The sequence below is a fragment of the Equus asinus genome, chromosome 26, assembly GCF_041296235.1.
Source record: "Equus asinus isolate D_3611 breed Donkey chromosome 26, EquAss-T2T_v2, whole genome shotgun sequence".
Taxonomy (NCBI): Eukaryota; Metazoa; Chordata; class Mammalia; order Perissodactyla; family Equidae; genus Equus; species Equus asinus.
The window spans coordinates 38,754,311-38,777,604 of NC_091815.1; the positions used below are offsets into that span (position 1 = coordinate 38,754,311).

The 23,294-nt window shown below is 41.5% G+C and overlaps 1 protein-coding gene across 1 annotated transcript; it reads left to right on the plus strand.

The window, feature by feature from the left end:
* Positions 1-2,508: 2,508 nt before the first annotated feature.
* On the plus strand, positions 2,509-23,098 carry NLRP2 (NLR family pyrin domain containing 2). The gene is made up of 12 exons (XM_044759950.2): positions 2,509-2,918; positions 4,611-4,655; positions 6,350-6,427; positions 7,752-7,826; positions 7,974-9,570; positions 10,289-10,459; positions 12,271-12,435; positions 14,042-14,212; positions 14,533-14,703; positions 16,401-16,571; positions 20,347-20,517; positions 22,743-23,098. The coding sequence occupies exons 1-12, from the start codon at positions 2,639-2,641 to the stop codon at positions 22,876-22,878; spliced, it is 3,231 nt and encodes a 1,076-aa protein (XP_044615885.1). The 5' UTR covers positions 2,509-2,638; the 3' UTR covers positions 22,879-23,098.
* The last annotated feature ends 196 nt before the right edge of the window (positions 23,099-23,294 follow it).

Here is a 23,294-nt window from a genome sequence, read left to right on the forward strand (position 1 = left end):
GGATGTTCACACCTGAGGTTTCAGATATAAGGAAGCTTCAGCTGACTTTATCCCTCAATCCATGTCTGGAGTATACTCTGGTGCAGCAGCCTAACCCCCACAGGGTCCAGCGTCCCTCTTGCAGCTCTGCTGCCCTGAGCAGGGCCTTTTACCTTTAAGATTGCAAGTATCATCTCTGCTTACCAGGCAGGGTGAAAGGTCAAAGGGTACACAGCTGTTTCTGCCCCTTTTTATCAAGACAGCAACAACATTGTCAAAACCCCCACCAAAAAGACTTTGGCTAACTTCATTGGGCAGCAATGTCCCATGCCCACCCTTGGCTGAAACATGGTTTTGTGATGGAGCTGGTGACAAAAATCAAGTAGAGTGGGCGTGCACCTCAGACACACAGCAGAGGGGACTGTTCTTGACCCTAACCCTAAACCCAACCCCTTCCTCACTGTGAAGGGTATGTGGGAAGCAGCCAGAGGAGTAAGGAACCGGGCTCAAATGGAGGCTTATTGCGTTCTCACTCCCTCCATGTCCAATCAATCACAAATTATTGATTTCTCTCTGAAGATGTAACCTGAATTAGTTCTCCATGACTATGCCCGAGATCAAACAGCCATGATAGCACAGTGATCAGCTGAAACATGGACTCTGGAGCTATTTATTTTACCTGCTTCAGAGCCCAGTTCTGCCACTTTGTGGCCACATAAACTTAGATGATCTGTCTAACTTCTCTGGTACCTCAGGATCAATATCTGATCCTGGAGAGTATAGCACCTGGAATACTGTAAGGATGAAATAAGGCAAGCCTAAAGGGCTGATTGCAGGGCATGGCACCTCACAGAGACTATCAAGGTGTCCCTGAGCCCACTCTCACCTGGAAGAATTCAGATCCTAAGTAGGTACTGACAAAGACTCTCCTTGACCAAACTTGAACCAGTGCTCTGAGTCCTCTTTTCACTAGACCTCATCCTTGGGCTCTCTCCTTGGCCCACATAGTCCAGTTTGAGCAAGAGTCCTGTTGAGTCAGTTTAGCACAAATCCTCTACCATTGGTATCAGATCATGATCAATATCGGATCAAATTCCTCATCCCCCAGGGTGATAGCTGATCACCTGGCCTGCCCTCAGCAAGAATCCTGTTGAGTCGATTTGGCAAGAATCCCCCTAGCCTTGATGTTTCCTCTTAGTAGTTTTCCATCCACTGACCCTAACCCTGCTCCTTGGCTATCAATCTCCACTTGTTCTTATTGTATTCGTGGTTGAGTTCCATCCCTCTACCCTACTTCAAACCCCCTGTTGTAGTAGTTCCTCTCGAATAACATCTTCTTTACCTTCTTCAATGAGTGTCCTGAGAAATTTTTCTTTACCAGCTCCTTGGTGTGAGTCTCCATTCTCCCGAAGCAGCATGAGAAAGTGCTTCTGATATGGATCAGATCGTGTGGTATCCCTGCTGGAAACCTTAGAGCTGCACTTAGAGTCAAATCAAAAATCCTAATTTTACCTGCAACTGCCACCTTGATAGGATGGCTGATCCTTGGGTGTGAATAGCATTTTGTGTCCATCTGCTCCAGCCAATACACACCTTATGTTCTTTGCCTCAAACACACTGAACTCATTTCAGCCCCAGGCCTTGATATTGGTTGTCCACTCTGCTCAGAATTTTTATCCCCCATGAATGCCCACAACTGGTGGCTCCCACTCTTCATGTTTTCAGTTGAAATGATATTTCCTCTGAGAAAATGTCCATGGCCACATGAGGTAAAATAACCCTCATCCTACTTCCCTATATCATTATCTTCATATTTTTATGTCACCTGCTTCTGTTTGCATTCATTTATGAAATGTTTCCTCTCCTCCCACCCCATATGTGTAGTCAAATTGAGTAAAAACCCCAACTGGGCAGGGTTCTGACCCATCTTTACAGCTATCACTTTAGTTCTAAAATTGTTCCTGGCATCCAATGGGACCTTTTATTTGAATAAAGGAATGCCCACACCCACCTAATGAGGTGAGTGATGGCATACTTGTTTTTACAACTGGAAATTCAGGCTTAGGACCCTTGGCTCAAATACTCAACTGTTAAGTGAATAGGATTTCAGATCTACGTCTGTTGAGGTCAGGAAATGACTCTTTTTAAGCAACAGTGAATTGGGAAAGTGTACTACTCAACCGTATAGTGAGTATCTGTTCAGATATTTTCAACTCAAGATCCTTGTCTAGTACTCAAGCTCCATAAACATCCTGAGATAGCTACACATCAAGTCATTCCTGAGAGCTAAAGTCATGGTTGTCATTAGCTCATTTGTCCATCAAATTTACTGAAAACTAACAGATGATCTGCTAGGTCCGGGAGATCCATCAGCACGGGCTTCCTACCTACCCTCAGAGATTTTCATATTCTCAAAAAGGCCCTAGACTCTCAAAATGGGAACTGCTATGTCGAGCCAAGAAGTAAGAGAGTTCTGTGTGAGTTTTACCTCTGTTGGAGAGTTTGTTCTTAAAGTAGCAAGTTAGGCAGTGAGAATAGCCCAGTTACTGGCACAGAGGCAGCCAACATTTGAGATAGGAGTAGGGATTCACTGTCTCTTTCCATTTCTTCCTTAATTCTTCTTTAATGTTGAAAGCTCAGATCCCACGTATAGGACAAGATGGTAACTTCTGGACAGCTGGATTTCAACTTGCAGCCTCTTCTGGAACGGCTAGACCAGGATGAGTTGAGCCAGTTCAAGTCCTTGTTGAGGACCCTTTCCCTGCAAGATGAGTTACAGCACATCCCCCAGACAGAGGTAGAAGAGGCCAGTGGGAAGCAACTGGCAGAAATTCTCACCAACCGATGTCCCAGAAACTGGGTAGAGATGGTGACCATCCAGGTCTTTGACAAAATGAACCGAACAGACCTGTCTGAGAGAGCAAAGGATGAACTCAAGGGTAAGCAGAAACAAGTCCACACTGTGTCCTGGGAGGAAAGCTCTCCATGGTTTTAGAAACACAGAAATACATTGAGCCTTGGAGAAGCCACCTGTCCTGAACACAAATGCTAGATCCTCATAAAGTCCAGTGGTGTCTTTCCTGGTTCTTATATTCTAGCTACTTCTGCTCCTTCCAAGTGTTGTATATCTACCCTGTCCTCCTCACCATGCATCCCTTCTCCTGTTCAGGACAGTTTCTTTTTTTTTTTTTTTTTTTTTTCAAAGATTGTATTTTTTTCCTTTTTCTCCCCAAAGCTCCCCGGTACATAGTTGTATATTCTTCGTTGTGGGTCCTTCTAGTTGTGGCATGTGGGACGCTGCCTCAGCGTGGTTTGATGAGCAATGCCATGTCCGCGCCCAGGATTCAAACCAAGGAAACACTGGGCCGCCTGCAGCAGAGTGCGCGAACTTAACCACTCGGCCACAGGGCCAGCCCCCAGGACAGTTTCTGAAATGTATTCACGATCCCATTCTTTCGTATGTCCTCCAAGATGTTAAATTATTATAGACCCTCTGTTTTGTTTTCAATTCCCACTTATCAAGTTTCCTTTCCCCATATACTATGTCTGTAAACATCTCCCTCTCTCCCTTTCTCTCTCTCTCTCTCTCTCACACACACACACACACACACACACATACACATTCAAACTCCTTCCTTCCTTTAGTTCAGCAGCACTAATAACACTTGGGGCTGGATGATCCTTATTTGGTAGGGAAGGGGCATCCTGTGCACTGCAGGATATTTAGCAGCATCCCAGCACCTCTACCCATTAGATGCTAGCAGCACACTCCCTCCACTGTGACAACCAAAAATGTCTGTAGACATGACCAAATGTCCCCTTGGGAGCAAAATCACCAAGTGGAGAAGCATGTTTTAGGCCAGTGGTTCTCAACTTTGCTGTTCTTGGGAATCTCCTGGGCAGCTTTAAAGGCACTGACATCCAGGACCTCTCACTGGAGATACTGATTTAGCTAACTGATCTGTATGCCGCCTGGCCATGGGATTCTTAAAGGCTTCCCAAATGATGCCAATGTGCTTCCAAGGTTTTAGAATGTCGTCTAGGGCTCTGCTGCCAATACACTAGCTGCATGTGGCTATGAGCTTTTGAAACGTGGCTTGTTTGAATTCAGGTGTGCCATAAGACTAAAATAGGCACTAGCTTTTAACTGCATTGTTGTATTACTATCTCATCAATAACTCTTGTATTGATTACACATTGGAGTGATAACATTTGAGATAGTTACTGAAAACTTATGAAAAATAGTTTCACCTTTTTTTTTACCTTTATAATGTGCTTACTAGAAAATTTTTAATGACATAGGCAGCTTACTTTTGCAGCAGGCATTATATTTGTCTTGGAGAGCACTGCTCTACAGAGTTCTTTTTCTCTGTCTTTTGCTCCTCAACAAGGATATTTAAAACATCTCTACTTCCTATCCTATGATTTTTTTAATTGCCAGTTTTATTCCAGCCAGGGGTCAGTTTTTAGCTTTCTTTTCCCTGTCTTCCATGGACAGGTGAGGGTTTTAGCCCCTAGCTGGCCTCTGGAGATTACAAATTTGAAAATAGCATGAAGAAACTCAGAGTTGTACACCTACAAAGGTCTTGGCTCTGAAAAGTGAAAATTTCTTCCACTTTCTCCTTTTTCAGAAGCAGCTTTGAAGTCACTTCAGGAAAATAAGCCTCCATCATTAGGTAAGTTACTTCATTTACAGCCTTTTTTTTCATATGAGACTTTGGAATCCAAGGACTGGTTTTAATTACACAAGATATGGTGCTGAGCACTAGGAATGCAAAGAAATTTAAGTCCCTATCTCTGCTGTCATCCAGGTGGGCAGTAGTAAGATAAATAAAGCTAAAATGAGGCAGTATTTATACTAGACATCAGTAAATACATGCAAATGTGGGAAAGAAAATGAGCTTTCCCTTGGAATCTGGATAAGCTGGATTTTAATCTAAGTCAAGTGTTAGCAAACCGTGGCTCCCAAACCAAATGTAGCCTGCCACGTGTGTTTGTAACCCCACAAGCTAAAAATGGTTTTCACATTTTTTAAATGGTTGGGAAAAAACAAAAGAATATTTTATGCCTATGAAAATCATACAAAATTCAAATTTCAGTAAACACAAAGTTTTATTTGCACACAGCATACTTACTTGCTTTTATAATACCTATGACTGCTTTCGCCCTACAAGGCAGAGATTAGTAGTTACAACAGACAGTATGGCCACAAAGCAAAAAATATTTACTATCTAGCCCTCTGCAGGGGAAAAACAAGTTTGTTAATCCTGGTCAAAAAGATTTTTGAGTTAGTGATTTTCCAACATTCTCTTCTCTTGACATCACCAATATCCTTAAAAATATGACTCGGGCTCAAGGCAGTAGTAGACTGGGGGGTGGTTTGAAAAGTGAAGCCACCACCATTCACCTAAACCCCAGAGGATCTGACTACATCTGTCAATATGTAAATACACAAATACCCTACAATGACATCCTACAATGATGTCCTACAATACATAAATGTCCTACAATGATGACCTAAATGTCAAACATAAATTGGTGGTCTAGTAGATGTGACATTTGACAAAGCTTTAAGGAATAGCACCTGCCACGAGGCTGATATTCAATCAAATGTTCTGAGTGAACTAGCACTGGAGAGTTCTTTGTTTAAAACCTTACTCTTGGCAACATGACATTGCTTCTTGTATTCTGTTACTTGCCTATGATCATTTTTCCTCAATTCTTTCAGAGCCCCTCTTCTCTCACCTAATCTTCAAAATGGATGACTGGTTGGCCATTTTTTTTCACTCAGCACACTGCTCCTGGTTGATATCACTTGGAGTCTTACCGGCTATTTATATCCTGAAGACTTTCCAAAAGATATCTTCAGACCGGCATTTTCCCTGAACTTCAGGTGCTCATATCCAGTTGCCTCCTGGATATCTTTTCAGAAGTTCCACAGACTCACCTCTTCATTATCCAATGTTGAGCTTGAAATATTTCTTCTCCCATTACGACTCCACTCTGTTCCTCTATTCCTTCCCAAGACAATGTAACTTCATCTACCTCATCAGAAACCAGGGAATTGATCCATGAAATCTTTCTGATGCCCTTAGGAAAGAGTGATTGTGTTTATGCATCCATTTCTCTCACCATGTGTTCTGAACTTCATAGGAATTCACTTGCCAGAAAAGGCATGTGAGCCTGGGATCATGGCCTGACACACTTTAATTTTATCTGCAGTACCTCGTTAACATCCTATTTGTGTAATCTGGGCTTAAATATTGAGACCCAATTGTTGAACTTGAACTGTCTTGATGTCCTACTCTCTCCTAAACAGAAGGTTCAATACTAGCACAGTGACAAACCCATAATGTCCTCTTTTCTTCAGGGATCACATGGACTCAGGAATCAAAACGTGAAAACCTGGAAGAAATACAACAGCATTTAAAAGAAAAGGAGGAGCCAGGTTGGTCTTAGAACATCCACTGTTGGAGAAAGCTAAGTGGAGCATACTCTTCCTTGCTGTGCTCTCCCACTCCTTTTGGGAATTCCATCTCTCTAAAACCTCATTTTCTCCACTACTTAATAATCACCAATTGTCTCATAGAGAATGCCTTCCTCCTTTATGTAAGAATAAAGGGGGAAAATGAACATTGGAGAGAATTCAGTTCATAGAACTTCATATGAAACTAGTTCTTAAAAATTAGGAGTACATTGTATAGAGTTTCTCTTAGATTTTTCAATTTCAGATACTCAGACGACTTTAACAATATCAACTCACAGATGAGAAAATTGAGACCTGTTGTAGGTAGGTGACTCGCCTTGACTGATGTTATGGTTAGTTTAACATTAGTCTTTCTCTCAAGTCTTCCTGGTAGTATTTTTTAAATGGTTTTGTTGAAGTACAATTTATGTATTATAAACTTCACTCATTTTAAGTGTACTGTTAATAACTTTTAGTAAATTTACAGAGTTTTGTAACTATCACCACTATCAATTTTACAACACTTCCCAAAAGATCCCTCACGTTCATATGTAGTCACTCCCTGATCTCTGTCCCCCACTTCCAGGAAATCATTAATCTACTTTGTCCTCTAGATTTGCCTTTTCTGGACATACGTGGTCTTTGTGTCTGTCTTCTTTCACTTAGCGTATTGTTTTTGAGGTTCATCCATGTTGTTGCATGTATCATGAATTCATTCCTTTTTAATACTGAATAATATTTCATTGTATGGATATACCGCATTTGGGTTGCCCATTCATCAATGGATAGACACTGAATTGTTTCTACTTTTTGACTGTCTTGAATGATGCTGCCATGAGCGTTCATGTGCAAGTCTTTGTGTAGACATATTTTTATTTATCTTGGGTAGATACTTAGAGTTGTCTGGTATTCCAGACAGTTGGCACTCCACTACTTGTTTACTCAAACACTTGGGTGACTGTAATGTGTTGAGACTATTATGGTGAAGATCTATGCCCTGACCTCCTGGTGCTTGTTCTAGTCCAGTGGAAAAGATAGACAAGTAGTTTCGATAAATCATTTGAGTTTAGATAGAGCAAGTACTTCTTGTGATGACTCTATAGGATAGAGACATGTAACTTGATTTCAGGAGTCATTTGCTCTGTTCATCTCTATAAACCCAGCCATTGCACTTCCCAGCACATATTGTGGTCAAAGAACTCAGATTAGATTCTTGGACACCTCAGAGCCTGCTTTCACATCATATTTCTGATAAAAGAAGTACACCTATTTTTGCGTCAAGCTCACTTTAATTTGTATTATGCAGAGCTTACACCAGTACAGAAAGAGGACATCACAAACTCAGGAGAAGCAAAAGAAGGGTTGGAAGGAGAAAATCCAGGTCTGTATCATATCTTCCTGGAGTGAGTTTGCTGTCAGCTGATTCTTCATAAACCTCACTTCTTTTTTTCCTTTCCTACTTAAAGTATTTTTTTCCTATTGAATAACCGACTCTATCCTGTCTATTTCCTACCTCATATCACTGAAGGTAAACAAGATAAATATAGAAGTATAATGAAGAAGAAGTTCTGTCAAATTTGGGAGAAGAACTTTTGGCCTGGAGCCAGTGAAAACGTCCATATTGTCACCCAGAGATATGAGACTCTGATCCCATTCTGTAATCCTAAAATGCTTACAGGGCCATTTCCACACACGGTGGTGCTACATGGTCCTGCAGGCATTGGGAAAACCACACTGGCAAAGAAGTTGATGCTGGACTGGACACAGGACAACCTTGCAGAAACATTTAATGCTGCCTTCTATCTCAGCTGTAAGGAACTCAACCACAAGGGGGCGTGCACTTTTGCAGAGCTGATATCTAAGAACTGGCCAGATTTGCAGGATGCCGTTCCGGAGATCTTCGCCCAAGCTCAGAAAGTCCTGTTCATCATCGATGGTTTCGATGAGCTGAGAGTCCCCTCGGGGGCACTCATCCATGACATGTGTTGTGACTGGCAGAAGCAGAAGCCAGTGCCTGTCCTCTTGGGGAGTTTGCTGAAGAGAAAAATATTACCCAAGGCCACTTTGCTGATCACTACTCGACCTGGGACTCTGAGAGAGCTCCGGCTCTTGGTTGAACAGCCACTCTTCATAGAAATAGAGGGGTTCTTAGAGCTGGACAGAAAGGCCTATTTCTTGAAACACTTTGAAGAGGAGGTCCAAGCACTGAGAGCTTTTGACTTGATGAAGAGCAATGCAGCTTTATTCCACCTGGGCTCAGCTCCTGCTGTGTGCTGGATCGTCTGCACCTGTATGAAACTGCAGATGGAGAAGGGAGAAGACCCCGCCCCAACTTGCCAAACCATCACATCACTGTTCCTGCATTTCCTCTGCAGCCAATTCACATCACCTCCTGGCAGCTGCCCCGGTCCATTCCTCCAAGTTCCAGTGACAGCTCTGTGTCTCCTGGCTGCTGAGGGCATATGGACACAGACATCTATGTTTGATGGAGAAGACCTCGAGAGACTTGGGGTAAAGGAGTCTGACTTCCATCCTTTCCTGGACAAGAATATCCTCCAGAAGGGCAAAGACTGTGAGGGCTGCTACTCCTTCATCCACCTCAGCATCCAGCAGTTTCTTGCTGCCTTGTTCTATGTTCTGGAGAGAGAGGAGGAGGAAGATGGGGATAGCTGCAGGTGGGACATTGGGGGTGTGCAGAAGCTGCTCTCCAAGGAAGAAAGACTCAAGAACCCCAGCCTGACCCACATGGGGTACTTCTTATTTGGCCTATTGAATGAAAAGAGAGCCAGGGAGCTGGAGACAACTTTTGGCTGCCAAGTGTCATTGAAGATCAAGCAGGAATTACTCGAATGCAGAGTGAAGTCCACTGAGAATAAACCCTTATCAGTGACAGAAATGCAGGAGGTTTTGTACTGTCTTTACGAATCTCAAGAGGAGCAGCTTGTAAAGGATGCAATGGCCCACATCAAGGAAACGTCCTTGCATTTGAAAAATAAAATGGACATCATACATGCATCATTCTGCCTCCAGCACTGTCGAAACTTGCAGAAAATTTCACTGCAGGTAGAAAAGGGAGTATTCCTGGAGAATGATACTGCATCGGAATCAGACACTCAGGTTGAGAGGTAAGAACTCTGATTTTTTTTTTTTTTTTTTACTCTACTAGCTCTGCCTATCTTCAGCCTCACTCCATGCTCCATTAGGAAGAGGACAGAGTCTCCTGTCCCCTCCTGCTTAAAGTCAGTATTATCCCTCGTGAGAACTTTCATTCTGCCAACTTAACACTCAAGGCAGGAGGTATACCGATGATGTATACTGCTCTCAATGTTTTACCGATGACATGCTTAGAATTTTTTTTTTAAAGATTTTTTTATTTTTTCCTTTTTCTCCCCAAAGCCCCCCGGTACATAGTTGTGTATTCTTCGTTGTGGGTTCTTCTAGTTGTGGCATGTGGGACGCTGCCTCAGGGTGGTCTGATGAGCAGTGCCATGTCCGCGCCCAGGATTCAAACTAACGAAACACTGGGCCGCCTGCAGCGGAGCGCGCGAACTTAACCACTCGGCCACGGGGCCAGCCCCGATATGCTTAGAATTTTAACTTATTCTAACCCTTTCATTAGACTGTTGTGGAGGAAGTTTAAGTTCTTTCTCCAGTGATATGACTTGGGAAATGAGTTTTCTGATAGTGGTGCTAAGTGAGTAAATCATCCAATGTTTAAAGTTAAACTTATTTATTAGGGGTGTATGCCCATAAGAACTCTAAATACCTTCATGATGAGGGACAAATGTTAGTTTTCTCTCCAGCAATATTTGGTAAATTCCCTCCTTTGTCTCTTCCCTGTAGGTTCCAGAATGATGAACATGTACTTCCTTTCTGGATGGGTCTTTGTTCCATATTTGGTTCCAACAAGAATCTGATATTTCTGGACATCAGTCAGAGCTTTCTTAGTACCTCATCAGTGAAGATTCTTTGTGAAAAAATTGCCTCTGCTACCTGTAATCTCCAGAAAGTGGTGTAAGTAGAAGCTAACCCCTGGATTAAAACCCCAAGGGCATGACAAAGCTGCTGACGTTTTTAATACTGGAGCAATATTTGAATTCCTGTTCCAGACTCCAACCAGGTGCTCAACACAAGGAACTGAAATGGTCCAGTCCTTAAATTTGTCTACTGAGAGAATCACATAAAGTAATTTTTCCAATTTTTTATTGTTTGAAAAATATGCATAACATAAAACTTACCATCTTAACCATTTTCATTGACATATTTAAGTACATTCACATTGTTGTACAACCATCACCACCATCCATCTCCATCACTCTTTTCATCTTGCAAAACTGAAACTTTGTCCCCATTAAACAATAATTCCCCATGACACTTTCTGCCTAGCCCCTGGCAACTACCATTCTATTTTTTTTATAAAGTGATTTTCATACAATGTGAAATATGGTTTGGATGTCTACAAAGCACCACGAAGAAAATGAAGATCCTGGAGGCAGTTTTAATACTATTATGACAAACATAGGGCTTGCGTAGAGCAGGATTTCTCAACCTGTGCTGACATTTTGGGCTGTATATTTCTTTGTTGGAGGGGTGCCTGACCTGTGCATTGTAGGATGTTTAGGGGCATCCCTGGCCTTTACCTTCTGATGCCAGTAGCAGCCACACACCCCCAGATGTGAGAACCAAAAACGTCTCAGACATTGCCAAGTGTCCCCAGGGGGTACAAAATCACCCCTGACTGGGCACCACTTACGTAGAAATGGTAGCAATGTGCCAAGACAGGCCTGAGAACTGAGCATTAAAATTCACTTGGGCTGGATATGTGTCTGTTTGGATATGATTTTAAAAATAATATGTAGTTGAATAAAGTTGGAAAGAAAAGCTGAGGCTAAGAAACACCAGAAAAAGGTAATTTACATAACTTAAATGCTTATATTCAGAACAGAGTGTGCTTTTGCCATGTAAGACAGTATGTCAGAGTCTTCCTGGACCTGAGGCTCGTTTATGTGGATAGTGTGCTGAGAAAGACCTGCAAGCTTAAATTTGAGTAAGTTGGAATGCGGGGAGAAGAATAAACACGATTCATCAGCTAAGTGAGTTTTTATTTCAAGGAGACCTTCTCAAACTGCAGATATCTCTTCTTTCTCAACGTAGAGAAATAAGAGCTCTTGCCCACTTAGGAATACATGTGATCCCCACTCTAAATGCAAGAGCATTCCTTAGAGTCAAAGCATTCAGCAGGAAATAGTGCCAGTGAAATGTGTCCATGGGTGACACTTTAGGGAAGAGAGTTACCACCCTTCCTTATTTTTCACAAAAAGCCATAGAAGAACAGCTTTTGTCTGAAACAACTGTTGATGACCAACTTCGCTTCTGTGAAAGTCTGAGATGACTAGAGATTGGGGCTTCTAATAGTTTCTGAGGTGAGGTGTTGGCCAAGCGGTACAAAGTTTCACTTATGCAAGATGAACAAGGTCTGGAGACCTAATGTAGGGCAATGTGACTACAGTTAACAACACTGTAGTGTGCACTTCAAATTTGCAGAGTTGATCTTAAGTGTTCTTAACCCAAAAGAAAAAAAAGAAAAATATGTGAGGTAATAGACATGTTAATTCACTTGATTGTGGCGATGATGTCACAAGGTAACCATATATCAAAACATTGTCATACACCTTAAATATATACAGTTTTTACTTGTCAGTAATACCTCAATAAAGATGAAAAATTAGTCTGTAAAGTTTAAATATATCTCAGTCCTATGTTTCTACTTACATGCATTATAGAAATAGAAACTCAAGATCTCACCTTTGTTTTCTTTTCCCTAGCCTCAAAAATATTTCCCCAGCTGATGCTTATCAAAACTTCTGCATCACTTTTGGTGGTCACAAGACTCTGACGCATCTCACACTTCAAGGAAATGACCAGGATGATATGTTCCCCTCATTGTGTAGCGTCTTGAGGCACCCAAAATGTCATCTACAATATCTCAGGTATATCTCACCATCACTGAAAACCTTCAGCATATAAACAGATCTGCCACAAGCCTATACAACAATTCTGTGTAAATTAGAAAAAATAATCCCTTACTCTGCTGGAAATAGTACTGTTCAGGGCACATGTCCCAGAATAGAAAATGGGCTGGAGTTTAGTTTCCACTTATGTTGATCAATGAACAACCTGGACAACCAAACATAACAGCCCTGAATCCAAAGAAACTCCCAGAAATTGGATATCATCTTCTATCAGAGACAGTTTGTGTATAGTTCATGTTTCTCCTCTATCGTGATTCAGAATACCAGCTACTGGCCTCATCTTTCCAGGCAAGGACACTTCAGGAGCATCAGGTTTTCCCTTTCCTTGTACTCCCTCTGGGTTGAGAGATCTCCCCTTGGGAAATTCTCCTCATGGTTGCTCTGGTGATGATTATCCTCACTCCTCACTTGACCACATTTGAGTACTAACAGGAACACAGTTTAAGGTGATCAGTTGGTCTCAAATTGTGGCTCTGCCTCTACTGATACAATCTTGGACTATTTAGCTCTCCTCTCCACCAGTTGAATGGAATAACGCACATCTCAAAGGACTTGAGGATTGAATGAAACCAAGTCTGAGCACATATGGATTCAATAGTAGCTGCTATCCTTGTCGACAATTCCTAATGACCTTCCTTTCTTCTTCCTGTGGGGATGCATGTGGGGAAAATAAACTGTGTGATTTGAAGATTTGGGTTACTAATTTGTTTCTCAGTGAACACCAAAAATGGGAGGAGTAGGCTCCATATGAGTTTGGCTTATTTCATTGGAAGCAATTAACATTCTACTTCGTGCCCCAATCGCTAGTTAATTTTGGTTCCCCAATTATTGTTTAGACTCTAAGAGAAGAAAGTGTTTTAGCTGAATTTTAGCTATGTGGCACATATCCCACTTGGCGCTTCATGTGAGTTATCAACTTTAAACACTCAACGTGAGGATATGACTTATTTCCAACTTAAAGATGGAAATGAGGTTTAACAAAGTTAAGTAACTTGACTACATTTTCATATATAGTAAATGGCAAAATCAGGGTTGTTTTAGAAACCTCACCCCAAAGGCCAAGATGATATACATAATATTCCATGAAGTTCCATTTTCTCATGATAAGAACTTCTATCTCCAGGAATAGAATATGGGTGCCATGTTGCATGCTAGGCTTGATTGACTGGATTTCTAAATAAGTAGTTCTCAACATGTGGTCTCCAGACCAGCAGTGGCTGCACCACCTGGGAACCTGTTAAAATTCAAATTTCTGGGTCTCACCAGGATCTTCTGAATCAAACTTTTGGTGTATGGTCCAGGAATTTAACACATCTTCCAAGTGATCGCAGGACACCTTCAAACTACATCACTAGACTCTACATCTGGAGCTCCTGAGGATTTGCATTTCTAGCTGGTTGCCAGAGGATGCCAATGCAGCTGGTCCAGGGACCACACTTTGGCAACCACTGCTCCAGATAATTTGGTCCCGGGAGTAGCATAATGGAGAGGAGTGAGAGATGAAACTAGAGACGATTCTCCATTGTTTGTTCTCAACAATGACTTGTTCCAATTTCTCCTGCAGTTTGGTATCTTGCTCTGCCACCACCCATCAATGGGCTGATCTCTCCTCCTCCCTCGAAATCAACCAGTCCCTCACATGCCTGAACCTCACAGCAAACGAGCTTCTGGATGAGGATGCCAAGTTGCTGTACATGACTCTGAGACACCCAAAGTGCTTCCTGCAGAGGTTGTCGTAAGTGTCTCCTCTCTTCCCTGGAGCATCTCCGTTTTTTCACCTGGGGCCACATAGAGAAAAGCAACGATAACTCCTGGATTTTCTGGGCAACTTGTCTGGAAGATCTTACGGATGTTGACACTTGGTTCCCATTTTTGGTCCCAAGCAGATGTCTCATTCATCTTATTCTTCTCTCATCCTTGGTCCTTCATGACTGTAAACACTAGCACATGACTGAGCACATAACAAGAAAGGCTGTAGGAGCAGACTCTAGCAATTGCAAACAACCAAGAAAGTTGGGTTCTCACCATCTTACCACTTGTGTGGTGCTTTTGCAGGTTAGAAAACTGTCACCTTACAGAAGCCTCTTGCAAGGAACTGTCTTCTGCTTTGATTGTCAACCAGAGGCTGACACACCTGTGCTTGGCAAAGAATGCTCTCGGAGATGGAGGGGTGAAACTTCTGTGTGAGGGTTTGAGTTACCCCGAATGTCAACTACAGACCCTGGTGTAAGTCCCTGCTGGCTCTGTGTGTGTGCACACATACTGGATTCAAGTAGGACAGCTGCAAGCATTTAATAATCCCTCTGAATATACCGAATGTGATACTGATGGTTAGATCTGATGAGACCTGGGAGAGGGTGATAGAACAAATACAAGAAGTGGTGTCAATATTCTATAGGCATTTGGGGGGTGTAGCTGGTTTCCAGGTTTGATATTTTTAACGTGTGTTCTGGGAACTATGTAACAAACTCTACGTGTATTTCAGTATGCGTGGAGTTAATATTCGCCAACGAGCTCAGTATAATCCTCCTGTTAATACTAAAATCATAGGACAGATTTTTAGAAAGGAATGGGGCTTCACTGAGGGTTTCTATTCATAGATCCTATTCAGCGTTAAAATCTCTGGTGGTCTTGCTTACAAAATTGCCTTCGATGGTTAGTAATTGTCTGCTTTTCCTATAAACTAGTTTTAATCTAGGATATGCCTTAAGGCACCCAGTCTCTGAAAACCACTCACTCACTTAAAATTTCATGACGTATTTAGTTCATGGTTGAAGAGAGGTAAAAGGAAAGGCTTTTCCCCACTGGCTAAGCCCCCAAACACTAAAATAATATACGGTTCCCTATGGAATAAGATGCTCCCCAGCCACTAGCCCTAAATTCACATCAATTTACGTTAGAAGTTGCTGCCATCCAAGGCATCAAAAAAGAAAAACAAAATAGTGATGGTCAACACCTATTAAGCCCCTAATATGTGCCAGACACTACACTAAAGTCTTGCCAAGATTATTTCATTGAATCCTCCCAGACTTATAAAACCCTCATCTCTCCCAGTTTGCAGATAAGAAAACTGAGACTTAGACAGTGAACCTCACCAACTGGCATCCCTGTAGACAGTGTGAATCTCAGGAAACATAGGTCAAGTCCTTTCCTTTCTAAACCTCAACTCAGTTTTTTAAATCTATGCCCCTATTTTGCTAAATTGTCAAAACTTAATTTGCTGGGGCCTTCCTCTATTACCCCGTAGTCATCAAAGTTTCGATAAATTTACAAACTACCAAACCATAGGCATGTATGCTGGCTCCCCTCAGACCATGTGGGTCACCCTCAAATCTGTTGTCCATTCCTATTGTCCCTCCAGGTCCTATGGTCCTCATCTTGGGGAACACGGGTGCTGAGGCTGCCTGTGGTCCCATATCCCTAAATACATCACATGACCACCACTCCCTAGGGTCTGGCCATGTCACAGGGACATTTGTGGAAGCCAAGGCCTATATAATCACTTAGAGCTCATGAAAATTAAAAGGCAGCTGTGTTGGTCTTCTATTGCTGCTGTAACAAATTAATGTAAACTTATTGGCTTAACACAATTTTATAGTTCCGTAAGTCAGAAGACCAATACACATCTTACTGGGATAAAACCAAGGTGTCAGCAAGGCTGTGGTCCTTTCTGAAGACTGTAAGAAGGAATCCATTCATTTATTCGTTCAGGTTGTTGGCAGAATTTGGTTCTCTGTGGTTGTAGGACTGAGGTCCCTGTGCCCTTGGCTGCAAACTGAGAGCCAGCCTCATCTCATGATTTCATTTCCATGTCTCCAGGCTTATCTAAAACCTGTGGCTTGAGGTCAACGATCATGGTTTTGGTGCATCTCACCAGTGAGGGACTAACAAGGTTTTTTTTTCTCCACGTGATTGATTTCTAGGCTATGGTACTGCAACATAACCAGTGATGGCTGCAATCATCTCTCAACGCTTCTCCAACAAAATTCAAGCCTTATGCACTTGGATCTGGGGCTGAATCACATAGGAATTATTGGACTTAAGTTTCTGTGCGAGGCTTTGAAGAAACCACTGTGTAATTTAAGATGTCTATGGTAAGTTATGTTTTTCTGAACTTTAATATGTATCTGAAATGAAATGTTATTGGAGCAAATCTCTCCAGCTCTAATACCAAGGATGGGAATAAATTCAGTGGAGTATTTTAAAAATCCACTAGGATGGCATTTTTCAAAAAGTTTTTTTTCAAGATCCCCAAATTCCTAGGGAACCACAAAAGACCTCAAATAGCCAAATCAACCCCGACAAAAAACAACAAAGCTGGAGGCATCGCACTTCCTGACTTCAAACTATATTACAAAACTATAGTAATCAAAACAGTGTGGTACTGGCATAGAAACAGACAAACAGACCAGTGGAACAGAATAGAGAGCCCAGAAATAAACCCCCACATTATATGGTCAACTACTTTTTGGTAAGGGTATCAAGAATACTCACTGGGTATAGACAGTCTCTTCAATAAATGGAAAAGAACTCTCCACATGCAAAAGATTGTAATTGAACCCTTACACCATACACAAAAATTAACTCAAAATGGATTAAGGTACTTAAACATAAGACCTAAAACCTTAGAACTCCTGAAAGAAAACACAGGGCAAAAGCTCCTTGATGTTGGCCTTGGCAATGATTTTTTTGGAAGTGAAACCAGAAGCACAGGCAACAAAAGCAAAAATAAACAAGTGGGATTTCATCAATCTAAATATCTTCTTATACCAAAGGAAACAAAAAATGAAAAGACAACCTACGGTATGGGTGAAAATATTTTCAAACCATATATCTGATAAGGAGTTAATACCCAAAATATATAAGGAATTTACACAACTCAATAGCAAAAAAAATAGGGACTGACCCCGTGGCCGAGTGGTTAAGTTCATACGCTCCGCCTTCAGTAGCCCAAGGTTTCACTGGTTCGCATCCTGGGCGCGGACATGGCACTGCTCATCAGGCCATGGTGAGGCAGTGTCCCACATGCCACAACTAGAAGAACCCACAACTAAAAATATACAACTATGTACTGGGGGAATTCTGGGAGAAAAATCAAGGGAAAAAAAAAGAAGAAGATTGGCACCTGAGCTAACAACTGTTGCCAATCTTAAAAAAAAAAAATAGCAAAAAAATCAAATTAATGGGAAGAGGACCTGAAAAGACTTTTTTCTAAAGTATATAACCAAGTGGCCAAAATGTACATGAAAAGGTGCTCAGCATCACTGATCATCAGGGAAATGCAAATCAAAACCACAGTGAAATATCACCTCACACCAGCTGGAATGGTTATTGTCAAAAAGACAAGAGATAACAAGTGTTGGTGTTGTGTACTGTTGGTGAGAAGGAAAATTGGTGCAACCACTAAGAGAAACAGTATGGAATTCCTCAAGAAATTGAAAGTAGAAACACCATATGATCCAGCAATTCCACTTCTGGGTATTTATCCAAAGGAAATGAAAGCAGGATCTCAAAAAGATATCTGCACTCCCCTGTTCATTGCAGCGTTATTTACAGTAGTCAAGATATGGAAACAACCCAAGCATCCATCAACAGATGAATGGATAAAGAAGATGTGATATACACATACAAGAGAATATTATTCAACCATGAGACAGAAGAAAATCCTTCTATTTGCGACAACATGGGTAAAACTTGATGGCATTATTCTAAGTGAAATAAGACAGTCAGAGAAAGACAAATGCTGTAGGATATCACCAATATGTGGAATCTAAAAAAGCTGAACTTACAGAAGCAGAGAGTAGAATGGTGGTTACCAAGGCCTGGGAGATGGGGGAAATGGGGAGACACTGGCCAAAGGGAACAAAGTTCCAGATAGAAGATTAACAAGTTCTGGGGATCTAATGTACAGCATGGTGATTATAGTTAATAATACTGTGTTATCTACTTGCTAAAAGAATAGATATTAAATCTTCTCACCACAAAAAAAAAAAAGGTAATTATGCGTTGGGTTGGAGGTATTAACTAATGGTGTGGTGGCAATCATTTTACAATATATAATCGTATCAATTCAACACACTTTGAATTCACACAATCTTATGTGTCAATTATATCTCAGTAAAGATTAAAGAAAAACTCCAGCAACCTCTATTTTTCAACAACAAAAAATAAGGAAAATTTGCTAAAAGAGTAGATCTCAAGTGTTCTCACCACAAATAAAAAATGGTAACTGTGTGAGGTGATGGATGTGTTAATTAACTTGATTGTGGTAATCATTTCACAATGTATATGTATATTAAATCATCACAGTTTATAGCTCAAATACATATAATTTTCATTTGTCAATTATATCTCCATAAAGCTGGGGGAGAAAATTCACTGCAACGGTTAAAGGAATAGCTTCTAGTCTGGGTCATCCAAAGGCCAGCAGTGAAAAATTTTGAGGATGAAATGCCACAAGGCAACCAGAAGAAGCCACTGATGTCCCAGCTCCCCAGCTTCAGAGAGGTAGGAATTAGACGCTGAACCAGAAAAGGCTGCCTCCACGAGCAGATAAATGGCCTCAACTCAGTTCTGTCTCACAATGCCGTGTGAGTTAGGTTCCATCAGTCAGATGCACTTGAATCTGGAACCCTACCTGTGAAGGACTCTGAAAGGATAACTGGTTTTCTGGCCTCTACAGTACAAGAAGGTATAGCGGAGGAGTAGAGGTCAGTCTCTCTTGCATTGTAGAAATGCTGGTAGCTTTGAAAATCCCTATGCCCCGGCTGTACTCCAGACCACTCAAATCAAGATCTCCAAATGTAATACCCAGACGACAACATTTTTCAAGCTCCCGGCATGACTGAAATTTGTGATGGTGACGATGCCAAGTGAGCAATCCTTGGAATCACAGGTAGAGGACCACTGGTTGTTACCATCCATGGTATGTACGTGTTTGCAGGAGAGTGGTAGTGTTAATGATGATGGGGGCTCCCTTAATCAAGTGCACTACTGGCATAGGGAAGGACGGCTGCCCTTTATCCAGCCAGCTATGACTTCCTGACTGTATGATCTCAGTTATACATTCTAGGGAATAGAGTTAGTTGCGTCCATCAGAAAAGTTTGTTATGATAATGAAATACGTATGCATGTTATTCAACAATGTGCCAGGGGGTATGCTCAATGCTTGGTATTATATTTAGCCTCTTCTAAATCCTGGAGTGAATGCAAATATATGACCTATTCCCTTCTCCTATATGTGTGTGTGTATGGATGTGTGTGCATATATATGCAAGAATTGTCAACATTTGTATGACCCTTATTTGTCTGTCTTCTGCCCATTTGACAACTCCAGGTGGAAGAAAGCTTTGTCCTCGATACTGCACTCATCTAACATCCAACTTGACACTTCCCCTTGGAATTCAGATAGGCGGAATCTCGATGTCTGTCCAAAACTGAGTTGCTCTTTTTCCCTGCCTAAAGCTGCTGCTTCTGCAGCTCAAAAAAAAGATTATTTTATTTACTCAGAACAAAATCCGTCATGTGTCATCTTTTCTTCCTTTTTCCTTTCAAATATTGAGTCTGTTCCTTTGTGAAATCCTCTACCCTGGTCTCTCTATCATTAATTCTCTTCACCCTCTCAGGTCATCTTGACCATTGTAGTGGCACCCCTAGCTACTCCCTTTACCTCTTGCCCTTCATAACCTTTATTGGTTATGGCACACTGTTTATTGGGTATGGCATCTGTTTCCTATTACTAGATGAGCTCTGAGGGCAGAAGTGTTGTTCACTGTTGGATCCTCAAACCCAAGAGTGTGCCTGGCATATAGGATGGTATCCATAAGCGTTGTTTGAATAAATGAATTAATTTTTGTGTTTCACCTATAGGTTGTGGGGATGCGCCATCACTCCTTTCAGTTGTGAAGACCTCTCGTCTGCCCTCAGCAGCAACCAGAACCTGACCACTCTGGACCTGGGCCAGAATTCCTTGGGGTACAGTGGAGTTAAGGTGCTGTGTGATGCCTTGAAACTTCAAAGCTGCCCCCTCCAGACACTCAGGTATGATCCTCCTACACCCCTACAGTGTTCTTTCCATGATAGAAGGTTTGGAAGAAGCACAAATGACAGGAATTTGTTGTCGACATCTATGGCTTACGTTCAGCTGTCATCCATTGATGTTTTGTCACCAGGTAGCCCACCCATTGATTCCTTCTGTTGCTTTGACAGGTAAGATGAGTCTAAAACTCAACCTGAAACCAAGAAGCTGGATTGGCAGCTTTTCTAAGTGAAGGAGTTATGGCAGCCAGCCACAGTCGTGTTAAGGAAATCAAACTGCAGCTCTCCCATGATATTTTTGGAAAGAGTCTGTTTTCAGGCTGTGTTGGTTACAGAGGTCTAGCAGGTCGATGTCAGCCTTAGAAACATGTTTTCTGGAATGAACCTGCTGTCTGATGAGATTAGTCTGTGAGCAGACTAGTCTGGAAGCTATCACCAATTGGCTCTCATCTCCATGCTCATTGGAGCAAGTTGTCATTGAGTTCTGTTGCTTACTTGCTAGCATGGCAACAAAGAACCAGAAAACTCTTCCTAGCAGTGTGGAAACTCCTTTAAATTCTCAGATGCAACATGACAACTGATGGCTTAAAACGATAATTATGTAGAAGAAGCAGATTATATATTTATTTAACATCAATCTCAGGCCCTAAGATAACTTGATGATCAAAAGAAGAGATATGTGGACACTAAAGTTTTTTCTTTTCCTGACCCCTTTCTTGTGAGTTAGCCCTCTCACTTTAGATAATATTGGTGAGTTTCATTCGAGGTAAAATCCCCACAAAGAAAACATTGGAGCTGTTTCTTTAGACCAGCCAGTCAGACGTTCTTTACTGGTCTTTGAATTTCAGGATGAGTGATTCAAGGGGAGGACGGCTTCTTCCTGAATCATAGATCCTAGAAAGTCACGGAGCCCCTGGCCCTGCCATTTCAGAATTTGGATTTTTGTTCTTTCATTCTATAAGCTACCCCATATCCTTCTGAGAAGCTCTTTTAAGTTAACTATTGTCATTTTCTCTTGCTTGCAGAGAAAGAAACCTAACGGCGCACCTCAATCTCAGAGCAACACATTTATATCTTCTGGTGTGCACCTTCCATTTCTGATTCCTTCAACACTTTTGTCCAGACACAGATCTGCTGCAGGAACTAGTTTTGTGCTTCTACCGTAGACCATGACCAACCTCTGACAATCGTGAATAAACACACTTATGTTTGACCTTGGAGGGTCATGTTTAAGCTATTTTGAAGCTAGTTAGCTCTTACTTTAGCCAAAGCTATTTTGTTGGCTGTTTTGATATACATAGCCATTGTGAAATGATTACAACAATCAAGCTAATTAATACACCCATCATCTCTCATAGTTAGCTTTTGTGTGTGTGGTGAGAACACTTAAGATCTCTGCAAATTTCAAGTATATAATACAGTATTGTTAACTGTCATTAGGCTGTACATTAGATCTCCAGAACTTATTCATCTTATAACTGAAAGTTTGTTGCATGGATGTATTGTGAGTCTCGAGCAACAGAACAAAAATCAACTAATATGCTAGTAAAACCAGGACTACAGTGCCAGCAAGAAACATGGCAGCTAATATCCTTAGTCTCTTATTTTTATACATATTTTGCTTTAATTATTCCCTCTCCTGTCTTGACCCCCATTTCCACATGCACGTGGCTGAATAAGGTTACTAAAAGGTGAATCCTAGAAATGAGGCTGCTGTCTATCAACGTAGGTCAAATAAAGCATGGTAGTTAGCTAGTATCATATAGCCAAGGGGGATAAAAAGCTCATCCAACTGACTTGGTTCAAGTGTGTATGTCTCATCCTGAGTCCACCAAGTAGTAGGAGAAGTTGTCAAAGTGAGTTGTGGAGTAGGTATCATATAACTGGAGCTGTATTACAAATATGGAGCTATATCACAGATTCCATATTGCAATTCCCTATTGCATAGTGCAATCCCATATTGCACACCAACTATGATTTGATAATCACCCAAGACCATTCAAGCATCCAAAACTACTACATCCAAAATGGCTTTATACCATTACAGTGTTAACCTGATATCTTTTTTCCCTACCAAGTCAATACGGAACTCTACTTTGCAGCATAGAATAATCAACAAAGATGGCCCCTGCTCTGCAAATCCCTAAAGCATGAGATTTGCAGGCACCTGGGTGTTTGGAATGAATCTCCTTGAAGCAACAAACATTTTTTTTCCATTGTACCCCCAGGTTGAAGATAGATGAATCTGATGCTCGAATCCACAAGCTACTGAAAGAAATCAAAGACAGCAACCCACAACTGACTATTGAGAGTGATCAAGACCCAGAAAATAACAGACCTTCTTCCCGTGACTTCATTTTCTGAATCCCCTTGGAGTTATTCCTTCTCCAATAAAGTTATGAATCTTCAAGGTGGTGGTGAACTTCCTATGAGCCTTCTCAGTGGTCCTAATTTCTGGGCCAGACGTTATTTTAGCCATGGTTGTGCCTGTGGCTTACGTAAACATGCACAAGTCACTTAACTCTGTTATGAATGAAGTGTCTGTATCTTGAGTATATTGAGAGAAATAAAGGTAGGAGCATTCATGAGTGTCATTGTATTTATTAATGGATTCTGACCAAACTTAGAAAAAAGATATTTTATTTGAAGGGAACGTAGTCGAGGGGGTGGTGTGGGGAGGTTAGGGATGGAAATGTCTGTGATCACTTTGATTTCTGTTTACCTTGCCGGTCATTGCCCTGTTGTGGTATTTCTTGACCTGCATGGATAACTGTCTGATA